This window comes from Canis lupus, chromosome 18 (genome assembly GCF_048164855.1).
Source record: "Canis lupus baileyi chromosome 18, mCanLup2.hap1, whole genome shotgun sequence".
NCBI lineage: Eukaryota > Metazoa > Chordata > Mammalia > Carnivora > Canidae > Canis > Canis lupus.
The window spans coordinates 44,938,918-44,961,137 of NC_132855.1; the positions used below are offsets into that span (position 1 = coordinate 44,938,918).

The 22,220-nt window shown below is 37.9% G+C and overlaps 1 protein-coding gene across 2 annotated transcripts; it reads right to left on the reverse strand.

The window, feature by feature from the left end:
• Positions 1-8,487: 8,487 nt before the first annotated feature.
• Positions 8,488-18,873, reverse strand: STEAP1 (STEAP family member 1). Of its 2 annotated transcripts, none has more exons than XM_072784275.1 (5): positions 18,853-18,873; positions 14,484-14,572; positions 11,666-12,178; positions 10,964-11,128; positions 8,488-8,843 (listed from the first exon to the last, which is right to left on the reverse strand). In XM_072784275.1, exons 2-5 carry the CDS (start codon positions 14,565-14,567, stop codon positions 8,586-8,588), a joined length of 1,020 nt encoding a protein of 339 aa, XP_072640376.1. In that variant the 5' UTR covers positions 14,568-14,572; positions 18,853-18,873; the 3' UTR covers positions 8,488-8,585. The 2 variants fall into 2 exon arrangements, with proteins under 2 accessions (XP_072640376.1, XP_072640377.1); XM_072784276.1 differs by lacking the exon at positions 18,853-18,873 and adding an exon at positions 18,307-18,440.
• Between the last annotated feature and the right edge of the window lie 3,347 nt (positions 18,874-22,220).

Sequence of the window (22,220 nt, forward strand, 5' to 3'; positions counted from 1 at the left end):
AGATGAGGACTGAAACTGGATCACTTGGTGATCTTGACAAGAGAGGATGCAGTGGAACGGTGAGGGATAAAGCTGCTCTGAATAAAGCATAGAAAATAGAAGAAGAGAACATAGAAACAGTAAACAATGAACTCTCTCTGGGGACTTCTGCATTGGTAATGCTTGCCTAAATTATATGTACCAATCCTGAGAACCACTAGAAAAATAAGCCTAATTATAAAAACTCTTTGCCTGAAGGTATTGGATAGCTAGCAAAATGATGTAAAAAGGATAAATTTTGGAAGAAGAAAGAAACCCAAAGAGACAAACTCACCAAAGTCTATTTTTTAAATTAGGAGAATAGATAGCTGAGAGGTTGTGAAACTCAAGAGAATTTTTAATAGCCTTAAGATACAATTTGGACAAAATATGTAATCTAGAGTATGCCATTGGAGAGAGCTAGGCAGTCACCCTCCCACCAGGCTTTGTGTTGGAATCCCAAATAACTAACTCTAAGGAAGAAATGTGAATCAGAAGTAGTTCAAGTCTGGCAAAGACTGAAGCCTAGCTTTGAATAAACTCAATTATTAAAATTGAGTTAAGAAAATCTTACATTGTTAGTACCCAGAACATAAATTTGTTCTGGAGTAAGATAACATCATTTAAGGCCTCACACTATTTCTACAATATCTTAATCATATGGTATCTGGCACTCAGTAAAATAACCAGTCATGATAGGAGATAAAATGACATGAGTGAAAAACAAAGAGGGAAAACCCCTAATAATAGACAAACTCACAGGAGCATCATGAATTTATCTTTAGGATTCTTACTTTACTCAAGGATATTAAAACAAGTTAGGAAATTTGACAAAATTTTAAGCCATGAAAACAAACCAAACTGAAATTCTAAAACTGAATGTACATGGCAACAGAAATTAAAAACTCAATGAATGGGGGGCACCTGGCTGGCTCAGTTGAAAGAGCATGTGACTCTTGATCTTAGGGTTGTGAGTTCAAGCCCCATGTTGGGTGTAGAAATTACTTAAATAAATAAATAAGCTTAAAAAATAGCTCAAAACTCAATGGAGGGCTTTTAAATTATTTTTTATTTTTTCAATGGAGAAATTTAGTAATTGATTAGACAGAACTGAAGAGAGAACTAGTCAACTAGGAGATAGGTAAAAGTGATTACCAGAATATAAAGAAAAAACGGAAAGCAAGAAGGTTATAAAACAGGAGTATAGTGAGAACATTGGCATGAGTCACTGGAGCCCTAGAAGAAGCAGAGGAGAGAGAAAATGGGACAGAAACAATATTTGAAAAGGCAATGACAGAATTTTCCAATCTGCTGATGAATATCAAACCACAGTTTCAAGAAACACTATAAACCTCAACTAGGATAACTAAAAGGAAAACCACACTTAGCCTAATTTTAGCAAAAGTACCGAAAACTAAGACAAAAAGAAAAAAAATCATAAAGTAGCAATAGGAACTTCATGAAGCAACCGTTAGAATGAAGTTCCCCTTCTGTCATGAGAACGGTGGAACTTTCTATAAAGTTCTGAAAGAAAATAACTCCCAACCTAGATTTCTAAACATCAAAAATACAACCTTCAATAATGAATATGTAATCAAGATATTTTCAGAACAAAAACTTATGAAAAAAATTTTTTTCCAGCAGGCATGCATTATAAACTGGAAGGAACACTAGATTTTTTCAGATAGTGGGAAAATGAAACCAGATGGAGCCTAGGAGATGCAGGAAAAAATAAAGAGCAACCAAAAGGATAAATGTATATAAATCTAAATGATTGTATAAAACAATAGTTATCATTCCTGTTGGGCCTAAATATGTATAGAATTAAAATATACAAAAACAATGTCGAGAAGGTTAAATGAAGATAAAAAGGTTTAGGTTTTTTACATTGTACAAGAAGAGGTAAAAAATGCCAATTAATGTTAGACTTTGTTGAGTCCAGTCATGTTGTACTCCAGAGTAACTTCTAAGAATAGTAAAACAAAACAAAACAAAACAAAACAAAAAGTATAATTTCTATAGAAGGGAAAACTGGCATAATAAATATCTCAATCTGAAGGGAAGTAATAGAATAAATAAAGGAAGTAAGAACATAGAACTGTAAGGAAATAGGGAGCAAACAGTAAAATGGTAGAGGTTCAAATGTTTCAATAATTGCATTACATATATATGGCCTAAATGCTGTCATTAAAAGCAAATTTACCAGACCAGATAAAAAACAGCAACTTGTGTTGCTCTCAAAGACACACCTAAAAATATGGGAAAACAGAAAAATTGTAAGTTGTAGGATGAAAAAATGTACACCATACAAATATACTAATCAAAAGAAAGCTGAATAGATAAATTAATACCAAAGCAGGCAAATCTTTCGAGTAATTTTAAGTCTGCCAAGGAATGGGTCAAGAAAAAGAGGGGGATATTGGTTTAAACCATTTTATTTTATATTTTATTTTATTTTATTTATTTATTTTTTTAAATACTCGTGTCCTGATGGTAATACTACAGCAGAGTCCGGCAAATTTGTGATACAGGAAAGATCTGTACAAGCTCTTTCAGCAGAAAAAGGGATGAGATTCGGTTTTTCAACAGAAGACCTGGCTTTAGGGACAGGAACAATGTTTTAACAAGCAGAGGACAAAGGCACCAGGTATGTGTACATTGGTAGGTAGATTTCCTAGAAGATGAGACTATTCTCTTCTGAGTATGTCTATTTCCTAAAAACAAATGTACCAGTTGAGTGTAGAAGGAGAGGTTATTATTGGTTGGAGCAGGATGGTGTGATACAGTTTTAATGAGAGCAAAAACAGACTTACTATGGAAATGTATATAGATTATAGGTTTAGAGTTGAGAGCAGGATTGAGAGTTCACAAAACATTTGTTATCATCGGTTTAAAGCAGGACTAGTCAGTGTGGTAGTTGTATGTCTTTTCTAGCCAAGTCCATCTCCAGTGAGGTTGTAGATAAAACAGGTGAAGAGTTTAATCTGTGCTCAGGTGAAGCGAGGTAAGATGTGTGCATAGTTTCTCTTTATAAAGAGACCTTTCTCTTTATAAGGACAAAGGAGACCTTCACTCTTCCTTCTGTCCTCTTATAGGTATTGGTGGTAAGGTGTTGAGGGGTTGTAGTGCTGGTTCTGCTGAAAAGCTTCTCTCTGCCAACCCCACCTGACCCATAACTGCTTGTCCTCAGAAATGACAATGAGGACTCCTTGGCACTTTTGGTTCTCAGCTGTGGGCCTGGTTGCCAAATTTGAGAAAAAAAGGCAAGAACTCACTTTCAACTTCACATCATTGTTACATCTGTCTGCAGAGATGGAACAAGCAGATGTACTTAGATCCCATTTTGTGGGCTCCCTCCCTGGGCCCAGAAGAGTCAGTCATTCCCTTCACCTGTGAGTTATAACAGCATCCCCTTTATGGTATCATATTTCCCTCCTTTACCTGAGTGACTTTCAGTAGGTTTCTGTGCTTTGCAAATAAGTAATCTTTGACAAAAAGATTCCTCATGTGTAAAAACGAGAAGTGGTTTTCAAACTGTGGGTCATGGAGCATACATTGTCAGAGGCTCCTCTCCTGTTCACTTACTCTCTCTAAAAAAATGTATTAAAAATATGAAAATAAGAACTTAATCTTCTGACTCTTACACTGTATAAATCCATTAATATTTATCTTTTTTGGTAGCAACTTCAAGTTACAAGACAGGGAAAGTCTGAAATCATTTCCCAGGTTAGGGGTCAAGGCATCCATAATCCCTGAGTTTAGCTTCCTGGGTCTCTCTCAGATATTGTCCTACCAGCCACTCCCCAATCTGGCCGAGGTGCCAGGGAGCATTTGTTCTGGGAAGATCAACAGCTTCTTCACATTACAATACCAGCACCTGTGTTTTCTTTCCCTTCTCTCTCTTTGTATTATTCAGAAATACGAACATTTTGCTGAGGGAGCCTCATTTCAGTAGGGTCATGCCTCTGGGCAAAGGATTAGCAGCTCAGGTGATCTCATCGGTCTCTTCCAGGTCAATAATTTTACAGCTACATGAACTGGCAACTTGTTCTTGGCACAGTTAAAATGTCCATTAATGGTTCTGGGAATGTCACATACTCACTAGCAATAAATGTGAGGACCCCCTGACCAGCTGAAGAAGTAGAATTAGCTGGAAAGAAAGAACTGAACTTTAGCCTCGGGTCATGTGTAATGGTCACAAGTCAGTGATTCATTAATTTATTCAAGCATAGGATTATTTTCCACAAATGGATCAAATAATTTATTACCTCTTCAGAGGGCCTCTTGAAAACACCTGGAAAAATTGGCATGAAGAAAGAGGAATTCTAATTAACCGAGTAAGACTTAAAGTTAAAATCCAAACTGGAAAATTTCTAATACTTGTACTTTGAAGACTGGTTTTAGAAAAAGGAGCTACTACAACTTGTTCATTTTCTTGGATGAAAATTCCACAGTTAATTGTTACCAGTGAAAATCACATATTTTTGTTATTAATTTATATGTTTAATGTTACAGATCCCATGCTTAATAATTCTTTACAGGCTTCCTCAGACATGAGGTCTATGGTCTGAAAAATCAGATCAGAATAATAAATTTCTTTTTTATTGTCTTCAGAGATGATTAAATGGGCTCATTTTTAAAATAGTAAAAAGACATCATTTTAAGGTTTTTTTTTTTTTTTTTTTTTTTTTTTTAATGAAAGACTGTAAGATTCCTGTAGAGCAAAAGCATAAAGAAAATAAACCCTAGGCAGACCTCATTTTAAGTAGAAAAGGAAGCTCCGGGGAAGGAAGGTTTTGGGCTCCTGGCCAGCAGCTTTTCTACTTGCTATTCTTTGAGCTCCAGTGAGACAATGTGACGGTTTCCACAATCATGTTAATTGTATCAGCAGTTTCACTAAAATAAAATCACCTATCAAAGGAGCTGGGAAATATTTTTCTTTTTTTCTCACTGCCCCAAATTGTATGCCTTTCATAGTTACATTTGTGTATGCTGAAACTAAAAAAACCACACGGCATCCTTGAGCAACCGAGATGACTGTAAACAGCATACAATGTACAGACCACTCTTGTGGTTTTTGTTTTGGTTACAAGATCTGCTTCTTCTGTAGAATTCCCGATTCTGTTTCATACCATCTTCATGCATGCATTTGTTCATTCATTTTTATTTATTTTAAAAATTCCAGTAGAGTTAACAAACAGTGTTATATTAGTTTCAGGTATACAATATAGTGATTCAACAATTCTAGGGGCGTCTGGGTGGCTCAGTCGGTTGAGTGTCTGATTCTTGGTTTTGGCTCAGGTCATGATCTTGGGGTTGTGAGATTGAGCCCTGCTGGGCCTGGAGCCTGTTTGGGATTCTTTTTCCCCCTCTCTCGTTGCCCTCCCGCCCCACTAAAGCAAGCAAGCAAAGCCCCCCCCAAACATCAATTCTATACATTACTCAGCGCTCATCACAATAAGCATATTCTTCATCCCCTTTACCTATTTCATCCCCCCCATCTACCTCTCCCTGGTAATCATCCATTTGTTCCCTGTATTTGAGTCTGTTTTTTGTTTGACTCTCTTTTGCTTGTTTCTTAAATTCCACATGTGAGTGAAATCATATGGTGTCTGTCCTTGATTGACTTATCTCAGTATTATACTGTCTAGATTGCATCCACTGCAAGTTGCTGTAAGTAGCAAAATTTCATTCTTTTTTATGGCTGAATAATATTCCTGTGCGAATATGTTTGTGTGTGTGTGTGTGTTCTTTATCCATTCATCTGTGGATGGACACTTGGGTTGCTCCCATTTCTTGGCCACTGTAAATAATGCCATGGCATCATTTTTTAAGTCATCCAATCTAACTGAATCCTAGAATTCTCATTCTAACTGCCTACTTCCCTCTCACTCCCCATATTTTATTGGTCATGAATTCCTGGAAATTGTGCCTTTCTACCACATTTGATTAGCTCCCTTTTTTATCCATCCCCTCTGTAAGAACCTTCGTTTAAAAAATTAACTATTTCTGTCCTGGGAGATTGCAATTGTTTCCTGAGATAGTCTTCTAGTCTTCCAACTTGCCTTCATCCTTTGACCCCACAATCAAATCTGTCTACTGGATAGTCTACAGATAAATCTTTTTGAAATGCAAAAGTCCAAACTAAGCTTCATGTCATGCAAGGACCTTGTTGATCTATCTGGCCTGTGTCCCTACCCAATCTGGTGTTTCCTTCATATATGCTATTCCAGGACTTTAGTCCTTTAACACATCTTATCCCATCACTTCACACCTCCATGCTGCTCACAGAGCTACCTATCTTCCCATTCTCTTTGAATGACTCTTATACTTTATTTCAGATTTTTCCTTTTTTTTCTTTTCGCTTCAACCTCATACTTTTCTGACTTTGTCTTTCTAGACAGAACTGGTCATTTCCTCCTTAGGGATACCAGTAAGCCTAGAATCCATTGCTGGCCTAACACTTGTCTTCCCTATGAGACTGTGAGTAGGGACTAGGTCATTTCTATCTTGATATATCATCCTCTGATATATCAGAGGGCCTGAAATAGGGGAGGTGCTCTATAAATGTCCATTGAGTAGAAGGAAATCCAAGCTCATTGCCAGAATATTCATTCTTTTAAGACAACTTTTATCATTTTCTTCTAATAACAATACTATCCAACCATTGTAAAAAATTCAAAAAAGATACAAAGAGTAGATGGTCCGGTTCTCAAAAGCCTATGAGTACCAAATTGAATCTACATGTTTTTATGCCTTACTTTTAAGGTCCTTGTAGACTCTTTTCCTTCTATCATTGGGAATTCCCTGATGGGTAAATTCTGTGCTTCAGAATAGGCTTGCTGTTGTGTATTACCATGGCTAACAGAAAAAGACTCCCAATAACCATACTAGAACTCAGCTGTTGTCTCTGATAGCTTTATCAAGATGCTGCTTCAGGTTGAAATCCTATTCCCAAGCTGCAGTGTCCATGATGTCTTGGTGCCAGGAAGGCTGGAATTGATTTCTCCCTCTCAGTACTGGGGATGTTGCCACTATGCTTCATGCAATGCAATTGAGAGGGCAGGTACTTGATTACAGCATCCCAGGGCTGGTTAGTAAGGGTATGCGACATGCATCACACACTTACTGAAGAGGTACCACTGGTATATCCCCTTGAAGAATCTGCTTTGCCATTCTAAAGCCCTAGATTCCTTCTCTAATGGTGAATTTTTATCAACGGCCTTATCGTCTGCTGTTTTCAATTATGCTACTCTGAACTCTTCACTAACTGGAGGGATAGATCTGTCTCCGTAAGTCTGAATCTCAAGAGTGCATAGGACTCATATGTATACTCCAGAAGGCTCCTTAGCAGCCATGTAATAAATGAAGAACTGTCCTTTATTTAAAAATTTATTTATTGGCGCAGCCCAGGTGGCTCAGCAGTTTAGTGCCGCCTTCAGCCCAGGGCCTGATCCTGGAGCCCTAGGATCGAGTCCCACGTCGGGCTCCCTGCATGGAGCCTGCTTATCCCTCTGTTTGTGTCTCTGCCCCTCTCTCTCTCTGTGTCTCTCATGAATAAATAAAATCTTAAAAAATATATTTCTTTATTTTTTTGGTGGGGGGAGGGGAAGGGGGAGAGAGAATCTTAAGCAGATTTAACGACGATGTGGGGCTTGATCTCACAACCCTGAACTGAAGAGTTGGATGCTAACCAACTGATCTACCCAGGTGCCCCAAGAATCATCCTTTTTTTTTTTTAACAGAATAAAAGTTTTTTAAAAATGAAAACTCAGTGAAGGTGCTATTTTTCCTAATTTGTATCATTAGCACAGCCCTACTGTTCTTAATCATAATAAGTGGTTTATCTATATAAAAGATATGGTTTATAGTTGGTTTTGCTAATTATAAAAATCTCTGAAGTATACTATGTTGGGTTAGTGATTTCTGAAAGCAGATGTATACTTTGCTTTTTGAGGAACTGGTTCAAAGTATGCTTTCAGCAATATATGATGCTGAACTGAGTTGTACATAACTCATATACAAAAGTGGATTTATTTTTTCCTCCTGGGCAGCCTGAGTTTTATTTTGCCTGGATGTACATCTGATGCTATTCTGTTGCTTTACTTATGTAGACACAGTCTGTATGTTTTTTTGTAATTGGTGTTTCACGAATAATACCCGGTTACAGGAAAATGAGACCCATGTTTAACAACAGTCATAAATACTGGCTATACCTGCATGGTAGATTCAGATAATACATTTTTTCATGGCTCATGATACCTTTTAATGAGGACTGGTACTGCGAGGGCTTCCTTTTATTATTTATAATGCTACATAGTCTGACATATCAGATGTGATTGTTTTTTTATGCTTTTTTCTATTGAACATAGAGATTGTACTAAAGATTATTTATTGCTTTCAGTCAAAATTTAAAATCTACAAAAAACTACACCTGCTTCAAACTCATGACACATAAACATTAAGAGATACATTAAGACCCTCAAGTGGTCATTTTATTAAACAAATACAAATCTGAAATGTTTATAGTAATCAATAAGGAACAAAAATGTGTGTAAACAGTAATTCTACAACTGGGAAGACATCTCAGTTTTATTAATTTTGGTGACGTCTTCCCAACCATGCCTAATCTTCAGTATCTTCTTCCTCAAGCACGGCAGGAAGAGTATGGCTTTACATATCAGGACAACGATTGGAAGGAAAACAGCTATCATAAAAGTTGGAGGTGTATACCATACAAATTGTTTTATATCTACCCATTTATTCCAGGCAAAGATCAATGCATGTATTGTGCCCAATAGAAGGGAAACCATTCCTAGCTTGCTCTGCAAAAGAAAAAAAAAAAAAAGGATCTTGGTGGGATTGGTTCAGTAAGACTTTGTTCCATCCTACCTCATCTAGATCTGTTCTGTTGCTTGCAAATTCCTTCATTCATCTGTGATTATTTCCTTATTATATTTCTCAACAATGTCCACTCACATCTTTACATTCTTTTCACACATCCCCACCTCACCTCCTTAACTTTGCATAATGTCTCTGTCCCCAAGTTAAGTTGAGAAAGTTCACAATCTCCTTTCAACCTCAGCTAACCAATAACATTGTCTTTCTTTTCTCCACACTTTGTCATCTATCTTCTGACATTTATTTTATGGTGCTTTGTCCCTTAAGCATTTGCCTCCATTCTGCCTATCAAGAGACATTTAAAATCAAGGACTTTTACTCACCATGGGTTCCCTACAGAATCAACACAATGATTTGTGTATTTTAGGTGCTCAGTAAATATTAATAGGTTGACTGACAATTGTGTAAAAATCAATTTGATATCAGTGATCTTTATCAAGTATGAAAGCAACTAAAGTAACTGATTTTGGTATGCGAATAAATACTAAAGTGAATGAGCTTGGCCTATGTTAAAAATCAAACATCCTGATAAAATGGAAAAGTGCCAACAATTATTTTCACTGTTTAAACAACACAGAGATATGAAGATGTGAAGAAAAATTTCAACTTGCATTGGGATACTTGGCACTATCCAGAAAAGGTTGCTTAAAAATAGTTGTTTACCTATGTATTTTTATGGCATTCTGACAATAGCTCTTCTAGATAAGTTTTGACTTCTATTCACTTTACTGGAAATGGTCATTAGCCTGCCAGAATGAATCCAACTCACAATTATTCAGCAGTAAGCACTCTTAAGCCCCAATGAATACAATCAAATAGCTAAGTTTATATTTTCAAATATAAATCTCCAAAGTAAATCATAGAATAACTAATTCTTGAATTCTAAATGAAGTTTCTAGGTTATTAATTGAAAAACATATGTGATTGGTTGAAGATTAATTTTACCAAATGTGTACTGAATACATATTATGGGTAGGTAGGTATTGTGTACACAGTAGAATGGTCTGGGTAGTCAAGATGCAGTGGCTGAATTCTTAATTAAACCTAAAACGTGATGCTCAGCATATGTGTGATCAAGTGTAGGAAGAAAGGAATTTATTGAGGAACAGAGAACTCTAGTGGCTATCAAGCTGAGCCTACAAAATCATCAAATACTATGCATGTGGCACCATTTCTAAGCTCCATTATAATAATTCAGACACAGACATATTTCCCTGTCCTGATAAAGTGTCTGTAGGAGTATATGTATAGACATGTAGAAGGGATAGTAGGAAAATGTCTGACTTTGTAGGGATTCCCAAAAATGTCCATCTATATAAGCTAAAGCTACAGATTTTTAAAAATCTGGGCAGTGCTACGACTAAATTAAATTGAGTCCTTTGAATCCTGTCAGACATGGATCTCCCTGTGAGTTCTGACACACTGCTCTTTTTAGGGCATAATCTACCACTAGCAGATTAAACTCAGTAAATGAGAGATACTTTTGAATTCCAGAATACTGAGAAACTTCCAGTAATCTACATAAAATGTAAGTTGGAAAAAAGTCCTTAAAATTAGCTATTAGAATATTTTTGATAGATAAAACTGTATTTCAAGAAGATATGTTTTTACAGATAGTACCACTATCTATAGATAGTACACTTTTAAGTGTAACTTAAAAGGCATACATAAAATCAGGGGACAGGCAAAAGAATAATTTTATTTGGGGGGAACTAATAAACCGTGGATATTAAATTCCTAAAATATCACCTGTGTAGTTATTAGATGGATAGAAAATTGTCTAACAAGTTTCAAATGTTAGATATATATATTTTTTACTAATGCCTTTTATTTATGTCTAGAAAATACTTCCATTTAGAAATACTTTCATTTAGAAGGGAAAATGATTGGAAAGCATATTATTGAATTGAAACAAGTGTGGGAACTTTGCTATTGGAAAACCATTTGTTATTTTTTATGGGGTAAAGTCAATATACTTGATGATATTATAATTACAAAAAAGATTCACCTCTCTGAGGGACCAGTTATTTTACATATAGTTTACCTGAATATAGTGAAATTCTCTCCATGTCAAAGAGTCGCTCACAGATGGAATAGATGTCACAGCTAACAGAGCCAGAATTGCAAGAGTCACAATGCCCAGAGACACATAAATTTCCATTCTCCAAACATCATGCTCAATCCAGGCATCTTCTTTATTTTGTTGGACCTACCAGGGGGTGAAAAGAAGAAAGAGATATGCAAACATTTGTTTCCAGCAGATGAATCTCCTCCTACATTCCTTCTGTCTACAATGGAGGGCCTGATAACTAGGAGCCTCCACAAATTTGTGACTTTGTGCATTTTTCTATGAGAAATGACATAGGAGCTATCAGTCTCTTTCCTTGAATGCAACATGTATATAATCTGTTTTAATAGTTACTTGATGGTTAGGATTGTAATGTGCATGTGTGTGTGGTAAATAAGAACAATAAGCATTAAAAAGTCATCTTGGGAGGGTGGCGGGAGGTTGCTATGTGGCCCTGTCCATGAACAAAATAGGTGTTTATGTTGTTAAAGTTGGAGTTTACTATTTTCAGTGTAAACTCAGTGTGAAGCTAAATATAACTAAGCTCCCGTGAAGAGTTAATGCAGATTACATTCCCAACACAGCACTTCAAAAGAGGTTTTTAAAATAAGAAAGTGTTTATTTATTAGATGATTTGGATTCTTTAGTTTAGCGATATTGTCAACATTGTCGCCGTACCTGTTGATATGCCCAGTTTAGCAACTTGTATCTGTAGGATCGCCTCATTGGATAGGATAAACTGTAAATTGCATGCAGGACAGCAAAAAAGAAACTGAGAAGCCCAAATTGTTTTCTTGTTAACATCCATCTATCCAACCAATGTGGAAATTTCTTATATTTGGTTCCATTATGAAGCTGTACAACAGCTGCTATCACGCCTGGCAAATAAACTAGTGCCAAGAGGGTGATGGAAACCATTGGCAAGACTTTGTTGATGACCAGGATTGGAATTTTGTAAAAATACTGTTGGTGGGAAGTTACAAAAGGGTGAATTATTTCCCTCAGAAGAGTGTAAAGAAAAGTCAGAGATGAGATGACAGCAGCAATTTTAACTGGCCAGCGCCACATTGGAAAGAGTTCTTGTTTGTGCTTAAGCTCGGCAGGACAATCAAATTCATCAAAGTGGGTTGTTTGATGCATGTGCAAAAGCACAGGTCTTTTCAGCACTCTGGTGTCTCCTGAGTCCTTATCCTACAAAGGAAAGAAAATCAACATCTTAAACAAACAATGGGATTTCTCTTAAGCACAATAAGCAAAATAAGTAATTAGTTTATCAGTAAGAAAGGACATTCAGAACCTTGCTTTTGGGTACTGGTTAGCTAAAGATGTCATAGTCTACATAGCACTGATCAAAGGTAGCTTTAGCTATGCTGGGATTCTTTGTCAATTTCTGTTATTCATTTTTCTTTAAGACAAAAGAATACATGCTTTTTTTTAAAAGACAGAAGCTATCTCCATCAAAGCTGAGACCACTGTGTTTCTGTCCTGAAGGCATGAAAGAATGGAATAATGTAAGAGGGAATTAAAATTGAAAAACAATCCAGTAATCTTTGATGAAAATAGTAAAACTTGTATTGTAATGGTTGAATTTATTTTATAATATTCTTATTGGTAATCGGATAACTCTCCACTAAGAACTGAAGAGTGAATTCTTCATTAATTTGAGTACAAAGAATTAGGAATAGTACAGTCATTACAACTATAAAAATATATAATTTCTATCATGCTGTACTTTGCTTTTGTATTTCTAAAATATCTCATTGTATAAGTAATTGACAAATACTCTATCAGAAGGTACAAAGGTTAGATACCCAGTTAAATCCCATAGAGATGATCTACTTCCTAAGAAAGTTATACTTGTTTACCCAGTTGCATTTCTAAGCAGTCAAAAATTCAAAAAAGGTTATATTGAATATTTTGTCATTTCCCTAACTGACATATCAGCAAATTAAAAAAAAAAAAACTTTTAAAGAAGAACTTAGGATGTTTCATAATTTGTTGTTCTGATGAATAAATTTACTTTTTCATCCAATATGTTATTCCTTATTTCTTATAGTTCTCTATGTAGAATCATAACATTTTAATGTTTAACATGATGGGATAATCTTCTTCATTTCCTCATTTAGTCAGATTAATTCACATAGTTCTCTATAATTTTTAGTGTTTAAAAGTAGCATTTCACCATTTGACTTTTACTTTCTGTGATAAATCACTGTTATTCCAATGCTTTTTCCAGTTGCTGCATCTAGAAGGGAGTTGAGCATGATACAGCTTCTGTCATCCCTGCATGTTAAAATAATCTAAGTACTCAACTGAGATCAATTTTCTGGTTAATGATGAAAAATTATAGAACAGCACGTAAGATGGTTAATTTGAAAAATGAAAATGATTTTATTTTATTCATACTTATTTTATAGAATATGTACCTGTGATCTTATTATTCCTATTAAAACAACAAAAACAATTTAAAGAATACCATATAAAATTATTATATACATTATCTTTCCTATTAAAATAATTAAGATAAAATAATTTATTTTATTTATTTATTTATTTATTTATTTATTTTTAAAATAATTTCTTTAAAAACTGCGGTTGATATCATTTTGAAAGGCAAAAAGAGTTTGGAACCAAAATTTCCACCACTTTTTCAGTCAAATAATGTAGTAAGAAACCTTTAATTTTCAGGTGATACAAAAGTAGGACAAGTGATTCTTATTTCAAAACTGAATTGGGATGCCTTGTGGCATTGGTGCAGTGGTTGAGCGTCTGCCTTTGGCCCAGGGTGTGATCCTGGAGTCTCAGGATGGAGTACCGCATCAGCCTCCCTGCATGGAGCCTGCTTCTCTTTTTGCCTGTGTCTCTGCCTCTCTGTGTGTCTCTCATGAGTAAATAAATTAAAAAAAAACCCTGAATCTATTTGTTTAAACAGTGAATCATCAATTAACTTGATGATCTCTTGGTAAGCTGCCATAACAACTATGAAAAAATGCATGCTTACAAAACTATTTTTTTAAAACGATTTTTTATTTATTGAGAGAGAGAGTACAGAGAGAGAAGCAGACTCCCTGCTGAGCAGGAAGCCCCATGCAAGGCTTGATCCCAGAACCTGAGCAGAAGGCAGACAGATGCTTAACCAACTGAGCCACCCAGGTGCCCCTGCTGATGACTCTTTTAAGAGACTTAGGTATGCAGAAAGTTAGAAGGAATTGGAAGGGCCTTGAAGCTGATCTGTTCCAACTTTCTTATTTTATAGATAAACCAAGGCCCAGGATTTTCAGTGACTTATTCAGGTTATTCAGCTAAGTCTGTGACAGTCAAGGTACAATTTCTCTTATACACCATGCTGAATGCTTACCCATCACAGTATCAGTGACAGGAATCAGAGTGAAAATACCTGTCAGCTGGGGTGAAAATCACTGTTACAACCCTAGGAAATACAGGAAGCATTAAAATTCTGTTTCTAGATTTCAATTACTTATTATTAATGTATTACCAAATAATCATCCTCTTCTAGGTTTCTCCTAGGCTTCATTGTCCAAAGTTCTTCTTGGCTTGTAATGTCTTGTCTGCTCTCCATTAATTCTGTAAAATAGAACAGCCTTAGCCACCTTTGAAAATAAATATAATTATCTTCTTCAAGTCTATAGTATTTAAGATATTAATGTTTGATAGGGCAACAGAAAAAATTTACTCACATAAGGACCAGTGTGGCCTAGAAAGTACAATTAAAATAGTGACTGATTTACCATTTAACCTCACATAATCTGTCAGAATCTCAAACCAGGGCCCTTGTGTCAATAGTAACAGCTTTGCTTTGTCCAGCTATTGGTGCAATGAATGACAAACATGTCAGATGTTGCCTTTTATTTTAGGAGAAGTTAACTCCAGGTGCTCATTTAGAGGAAAGCCAACTCTGCTCAAAGGTAAATAGAATTAGGAATGCATTTTTTTTTTTTTTTTTTTTTAAGTAACAATGTTATCAGTAGAAGTTGGAATTAGTTTAAGTAAGATTATACTTTAGGATGTTGTGTTTAATAGACTTTTGGGGTTGATACTGGAATCTGAAGTAATAATTACATGATTTTATGGGGAAATGTAGTCTTGAGGTTCGGATGATAAACAGAATAAACACTCTTGGTAAGGTGGACCCTGATAGTGGCATAAAGGACCAAAAGGCTGTATTTTCAGGTGCCATTTTCTCATCAGAGTAACAGGCTGGTTTTTGTTGGTAAGACAGGAATTGTTAGTACATTTTCCCTGGAATTGTTGAGTTGTGTTCAATCACTGACACGCCTGTTCTCCTGGTCAACCCCGTGGAGATTTTGTCAAACTTTCTACCTTACAAAGGAATCTTTGCCTTAACACCCTTCACAGATCCTCCTCTGGCTTGACATAGCATTTTTTTTTTTTTAAAGGAGGGGAACATGATACCACAATTTTATTCACTATTTTTATTAGTTCTAAATTTATTTCTAGAGGACTATCTTGCCAATTTTCACTTTATGAAATTCAATCAGAAAAACAGATTAGATATACAACAACTTGATTATCAGAATGTCCCAAGTGTTTCTAAATTTTAGAGTACCTGTAATACTTTATTAAGTGGAAAGTTGTTTCCAGAGGTAGCTTTAAATACTTAAAACAAATTTAAAGGTTTGATTTTCTCAAAAAATAAAGAGGAGCCATCTTTATATAATGCCAACTATCTGCCTTTGTCGAAGTGCTCTGAGAACATTTTCCATATATTATCTATTTCAAAATTTTGCAATATTCATCCTGGGGATATTTGTTTTGGTCTGTCCAGATTTCCCCCTTACTTTTTAATGATCTAAAACATTTCCTTTTGGCATGTGACTCAGTCTTGGCTAATCACAGTTCTCTATTCCCTTGATGGCACTGACTGGCTTAGGGATGGCATAGAACCCTGGTTGAACTAGAGTCCTTCTCTGACATTTACATATGGGAGATGTCTTTAACATTTGTTAAGTGGGGATGATAGAAGCCATCTGTCCTTTTTCCCACATGCTCTAAGGAGGAAGATGTCTTCAACAGAACAAAGAAAGCCAACACACAAAAGTACAAGCAAGAAATGGGGAAAGATATAGAAGAGTCCTGGTGATATATTTTAAATATTTAGAGTTCTTGAGACCAGATCACGAATTTTTCAGTTACACAAGCCAATACATTGCCTTTTCTGCTTTAGTTTGATTTGGGTGTCTATCACTAGCTTTTGAAAAAGTTCTGAGTAAAAGCATATGTCAATCATCCAATCATCAGTTCCATTTATGGAACTCTATGATAGACATGGAGGAGGAAAAGTAATGAGAATTTGTGTCTGTTCTGGAGGAGCTTACAGTCTATTTCCTTAACAAGTATAATTCCAAATCGTTTAGTGACCTAACCAACATTATAGATAGAGTAATCTGGGAGGTATGTTTGTGTCTAGGAGTAGGAATAGAATAGAATTTTTATCTGCTGTAACCAAATAAGAAATAATTCACTATGTTTAGATATTTTAACTCTAAGTTGTAGGATGGCAAAGATGCTAACATACAAATCCACACTTATTCAGTATTAACTCATTAACTACATTGTGAACAACAATATTGGGCAGTGAGAATACAAAGTTAAACAAGATGGAGCCTCCACTCTCAAAAATTCAAAGCCTAGGGATGTCTGAGTAGCTCAGTGGTTGAGTGTCTGCTTTTGGCTAGGGTCGTGATCCCAGTGTCCTGGGATCAAGTTCTGCATCAGGCTCCCTGTAGGGAGCCACAGGGAGCCTGCTTCCCCCTTTGCCTATGTCTCTGCCTCTCTCTGTGTGTCTCTCATGAATAAATAAATTTATCTTAAAAAAAAAAAAAAGAAAAAAACAACCCTCAAAGTCTAAGGGAAAAGGCAGACATTTCAACAGCTAACTGTGTGGTAGGGCAATGGATTCTAAAGAAAGGCAGTTTTAATAGGCAGATTGTGGCATGGAAAGAGTGAGGGCTCTCTTGTAGACCTGGTCCTGGGGCCTCAAGCAAGTTGGCAGTGTTTGCTGATTGAAGGCTACTTTGTACAGAATCTGGGTGAAATGGCAAAGTGGCCTTGGAGAAGTATCCACCCATTCATCCGCATGGTAGGGTGACAGTAAAGGAGAGCAAGGCCAAGGAAAAGCCCAGGCCAATGAGAGAGCCTGTCGAATTTGTGCCAGAAGCCAAGAAAATAAAATAGCCGTCAAATAAAATATGTTGGTTTCCATCAGACATTAACCAAATATATAATTTAAATTCTGCAGTTAAATCTCCATAAAAAAAAAAAGAGGAAATAACACAGTGTTCGGATGTTAGGAAGTCCAGATTTGACCCAAAGTTCTCTAACTTTCATCCCCTTTAAAAAGCAAACCATATTTTTGATGCGACTGTTCCATTTTGCCGTACCAGGAGAGCTGACCTGACGTTCCTGCTAAATATTGACACAGCCCAAACTGACTCATGTTTTTTTTCAAAGAGTTTAGAATATGAAAAAAACCTCAATGACTGGAGCACAATATGGGATTGCGTCGCATTTTTCAAAGCTGCTCTTCTTTCAAGTGTATACTTGCTTACCCGCATTTAACTATGTAAAGGGAAGATGTTTTTCCTCACCGGGCCGTTTTTCTAAAGCATTGCTTCATGCTTAAAATCTGTGTTCAAATAAATCTTAGTAAAAGTCTGGATGTCGTGGGGCCTTTTTTTTTTTTTTTTTTTTTTTTAAGAGAAAGGAATTTAGAGGTGTTTGTAAAGTTTCTGTCTACCAATCCCTTCCAGGGGGTTTGACCCACGGTATTATAGGAAGCCTCGATCGATCAAGTATTTGGAGAGAACTCGAGCCCAAGCCAGATCCTCAAAGTGTAGGACTAACGCTCCCAGAACTTAAAATGAGAACGTCCCGTTGCTAGGAAACCTGAAGGCAAGTCGCACGGTTTCCAGTCCTATCTGCCAATCACTCATCAGGGCTGTGCAAGCTCGAGGCCATCTCGCCAAGTCGGAAACCTCGGCATCGGAATGCAACGAAGGGCAAGCGTCTCAAGCCGTCCTGCTGCTGCCCGAGCGCGCCGGCACGTCCTCGCGCGCCCCTGGCCCGCAGCCCCGGCGCCGGCCACAGCGCAGCCCTGTGCTCGCGGAGAGCCGGGCGGAGCGGCGCGCACCACGGCCCCACTGAGCTGCGCTCGCCCCGCGGCGCCGCCGCCCCGGGGCCGGGAGCCCGCGCCCGCCCGCGCCCGCCCTCGCCCGCCCTCGCAGGGGCACGCGCGGCGGCGGGGCGAGCAGCGAGCCGGGGCCGCTCGAGGGACTCACCCGCTCCTCGGCGCGACCGGACGGCAGCTTGCGGCGCAGCTGCTGCGGGCGCCGAGCCCCGGGGGCCGAGCCCGGGAGCGCGGAGCCGCCCCGCGCGCCGCAGACCCCGCCCCGGGTCGGCGGCCGGTCCGGCGCCCCCTGCAGGTGCCGGGCGCCCGCGCGGCTCCCGCGGGCGAGGACAGTCCCCGGACAGTCCCCGCGGCCCAACCCGGGGTTTCCCCACATGCAACCGCGCCGCTCCAGGTTTTCTTTCAAATGGCCCAGTCTTCCGCCCGGGGGAGGCCCGCTCCTCCCACTTGTCGCTAAGGTCCTGAGTAGCGAACGTTCCGTGCAATTCGTTGGGGCCGTGGTTCTCAGGCTTCAACGTGGATCCCCTGCAGGCCTTATTCAAGCACAGATTTGCTCCCCCCGCCCCCCCCCCCCAACCCGCTCAGGTTTCCCGACGGTTAGTCTGGGATGGGGCCTGAGACGCCGCGTTCCAACAGGGTCCTTGGGGAGGCTGGGGCATTCCCGGGTCACGCTTGGAGAGGGACTGTCTAGACCTACCCAGCCCGTTTTAAACTTGGCAGCCACTCTATGAAGGGCCTGCTGCTGACAGCTGAGGAGTCCGAACGCGATCTCTGCCAGCGACGTGCACCCTAGACTGCACGAATCTCCAATCTCGTACCCTAAACCGCGCAAGCCCTGTGCCCGGGCCCAATAAGCTCTTAAACCCCATGTTACCGCCTCTTCCTTGCCTCTGACAGAGGAAAGCCAACTGTCCATACCCTAAGCCGGTCAGGCAGTCCAAGCCTAAAATAAAGCTACTGTCGCTGTTTCAAAGTTTTGGCGTGTTTTTAAAATATAAGGGGTAGGGAGAAGGAGAGAATGTGTAGGCGGGGAGGAGGGGAGGATTTACTCGGAGTTGGAACCAGCCTCAGGGAAGAGTGTCCAAGACCTGAACTGCAAGAGGATTTTGCAACATCCTCAGAACTCATCTGATTAGAGAAACAAAGGAAAATAAACACCCAACCGCAATTTTCTGTCATTGTTCTAGAATCAAAGCTAAGGCAACTAAGGACTTTCATGTTTTAGTACATATTTTATTTTGTAGTCGTTGACTCCGCGGGGTAATATTAAACTCCTTTGAAGAGGAAATTACCATGGACTGACTCCTTGTGGTAGAAACAGAACCTTACACTTTTTATTTCCAGTGAGACTAGAAAATCCTCACTTTAAAAAGTTTTAGAAGAAGGAATCTCTGCGTTTAAAGCACAAATCACAAAGAATGAAGAGAGATTGTTATTTTTTAATGATTTTTAAAAAATACTTTGTTTACTCATGAGAGACACACAGAGAGAGGCAAAGACATATAGGCAGAGGGAGAAGCAGGCTCCTCGCGGGGAGCCCAAGGCGGGGACTGGATCCCAGGACCCCGGGATGAAGCCCTGAGCCAAAGGCAGATGCTCAACCGCCACCGCCCCCGGGCGTCCAGGAAGAGATTGTTAAATAAGTCTAAGCACTGTTGAATTTTTAAAATGATCTGGAGTCATAAATGATCAAACAAAGCAATATGCTTTCATGTTTTAAGTTTTGGTAGAACAAAGGTCATTCTCTTTTTCATCGTCTATTTTGCACATGAAGAGGGCATGGGATTATTATTATATTAATATAAGTTGGCTAATTATAGCAAACTCCAATTAAGACTGCTTTTCTTCTTTTAATTAAAATATTTAAAATGAAGGCTCAATATTTTTGTTGTATAATTAAACTAACAATTATATTTCTGCATTTTTTCTGAAAGTCTTTTTGTTCAGTATTACAGTGTGTTGAATATAGTATGTTTCTAAGCAAAAAGATTGAAAATATGAAGTTGTTTACAAATTAGTTTTTAGATATTATAAAGGCAACACAATATTGGATTAAAAACCATGGTATTAAAGAACTTTCTTGTTGTTAGGAGTTAATATTACAGATAAAATTTCTGCAGTTTTTGCATGTAACTGGCCAAAAGGACCTGTGATTTGAGTATGACCAGATTTTTTCTTTTTTCTTTTCTTTTCTTTCTTTCTCTCTTTTCTCTATTTCTTTTTTCTCTTCTCCTTCTCCTTCTTCTTCTTCCACTTCTTCCACTTCTCCTCCTCCTCCTCCTCCTTCTCCTTCTTCTTCTTCTTCTTCTTTTTAGAAACACAAAGCCAAAGCATCTAAAAATGTTCTGAGTCAGCTTTTATATAGCACATACTTTTCAAAACCAATATGATTTGTGGAAAACAGTGTTAGTCTAGTACAAATTTTGAAAAGCAGATTGCTGGATTTGGCATGATTCATAAGAACTAGAGGATTTTAAAAGAGGAATTCAACTGTGAGCTACAAATGAATTTGGATCGTTTAGAATATTTTGTAATAAACTATAGCGAGAGAGCATATTAACAAAAGAGTTCTTCAGTGTTATTTGGGGTCAAAGGTTGAACTAGTGATTTCATAGGAATGTGTCATGGGGAAAATATAATAATTTAGACTCTGAATACTTCTCTCTGACCAACGAGCAACCTAATCTTAGAACTTGATTAGACTGCCAGTTAAGAAGAATGGAGTATGATGGTGTAAAAGGTAAAAATGATCAGACCATTAAAAATAATAACAATGAACAATACACAGTAAATTTTAGGTTGATGCAATAACTTATTTTATCTCCTCAGGAAATCAAACTAACTCCAAAGGGCACAGTAATTCAAATTATGATCAACATAATTTGAAGTCTACTTCTTACTAGGTAAGGATAGTCAGATTTATTTTAAGATGAGGAAAAAATTACCCAAAATTCACGAAGAAATGTTTTGCAAAGTGATCACTTTGGTGCAGTCATGATAAAGCTGAGCTGGTCTAATTTTTTGATTCTACTAACTTTATCTGATAAATTCTCCTCAAAATTTCCTGGTAATGATCAAAGTACTGTATGTGGTCAATTTGTCCCCAGTTCTGTCAGTGAAAGTAGTTGAGGGTAGAGAAAGAGTCTACCCGTGGGGTTGGAGTTTTAAAAAATTCTTCCATATATTTCCCCCCAATCCAACTTATTGCTCATTCACTAACACTTAATAGTCAACATCTATTCTAGATATGTTTTGAGAATAGGTGAGGTGTTTTTTTTTTTTTTGACACAGATCCATCTCTGCCCAAATACTGCCTACTGATGCTTAAAATTCCATGATACATTATTTTCTATTGTCTTTATATCTGTTGTAATTTGTGGATATGGTACCATATTTTTATATCCTGCTACGAATAAATACTTCAGTACTTCTTTTGGAAAATATGTTCTAGCATCAGGGGCAAAATACCAGGATATTGCAGACTTACACTGGGGAGGTTGTAAAGGGGTTGTATATTAGAAGAAAAAGAAGTACTGAGACCAAGAGGATAGATGTCACCACTTTCATAATATTACTTAAAGTGGGTAGTTCCTCTTTTTAGCACGTGCATATCAAACATTACATGATAGTGAAATAAATCTCTCTTTAGGGACGCCTGGGTGGCTCAGCCGTTGAGTGTCTGCTTTTGGCTCAGGGCGTGACCCTGAATTTCCGGGATCAACTCCCTGCATTGGGCTCTCTGCATGGGGTCTGCTTCTCCCTCTGCCTGTGTCTCTGCCTCTCTCTCTGTGTCTCTCATGAATAAATAAATAAAATCTTAAAAAAAAAAAAGTAAATCTCTGTTTAAACCACTCCATCTTGGGATGCCTAGGTGGCTCAGTGGTAGAGGGTCTGCCTTTGGCTCAGGGAGTGATCCCGTGGTCCCGGGATTGAGTCCCACATGGGCTCCCTGCATGGAGCCTGCTTCTCCCTCTGTCTCTGTCTCTGTCTCTGCCTCTCTCTCTCTCTCTCATGAATAAATAAATAAAATCTTAAAAAAAAACAAAACAAAACAGAACTCCTCCA

Excerpts from the sequence above, each read along its gene's own strand:
- STEAP1 (XM_072784275.1), bottom strand. The coding sequence starts at position 14,567 with ATGGAGAGCAGACAAGACATTACAAGCCAAGAAGAACTTTGGACAATG. Across the intron at positions 12,179-14,483 it reads TAGAAGAGGATGATTATTTG|GATAAGGACTCAGGAGACAC; the intron begins GTAATACATTAA and ends TTTCCTTTGTAG. Across the intron at positions 8,844-10,963 it reads GAGAATTTCACTATATTCAG|AGCAAGCTAGGAATGGTTTC; the intron begins GTAAACTATATG and ends TTTCTTTTGCAG.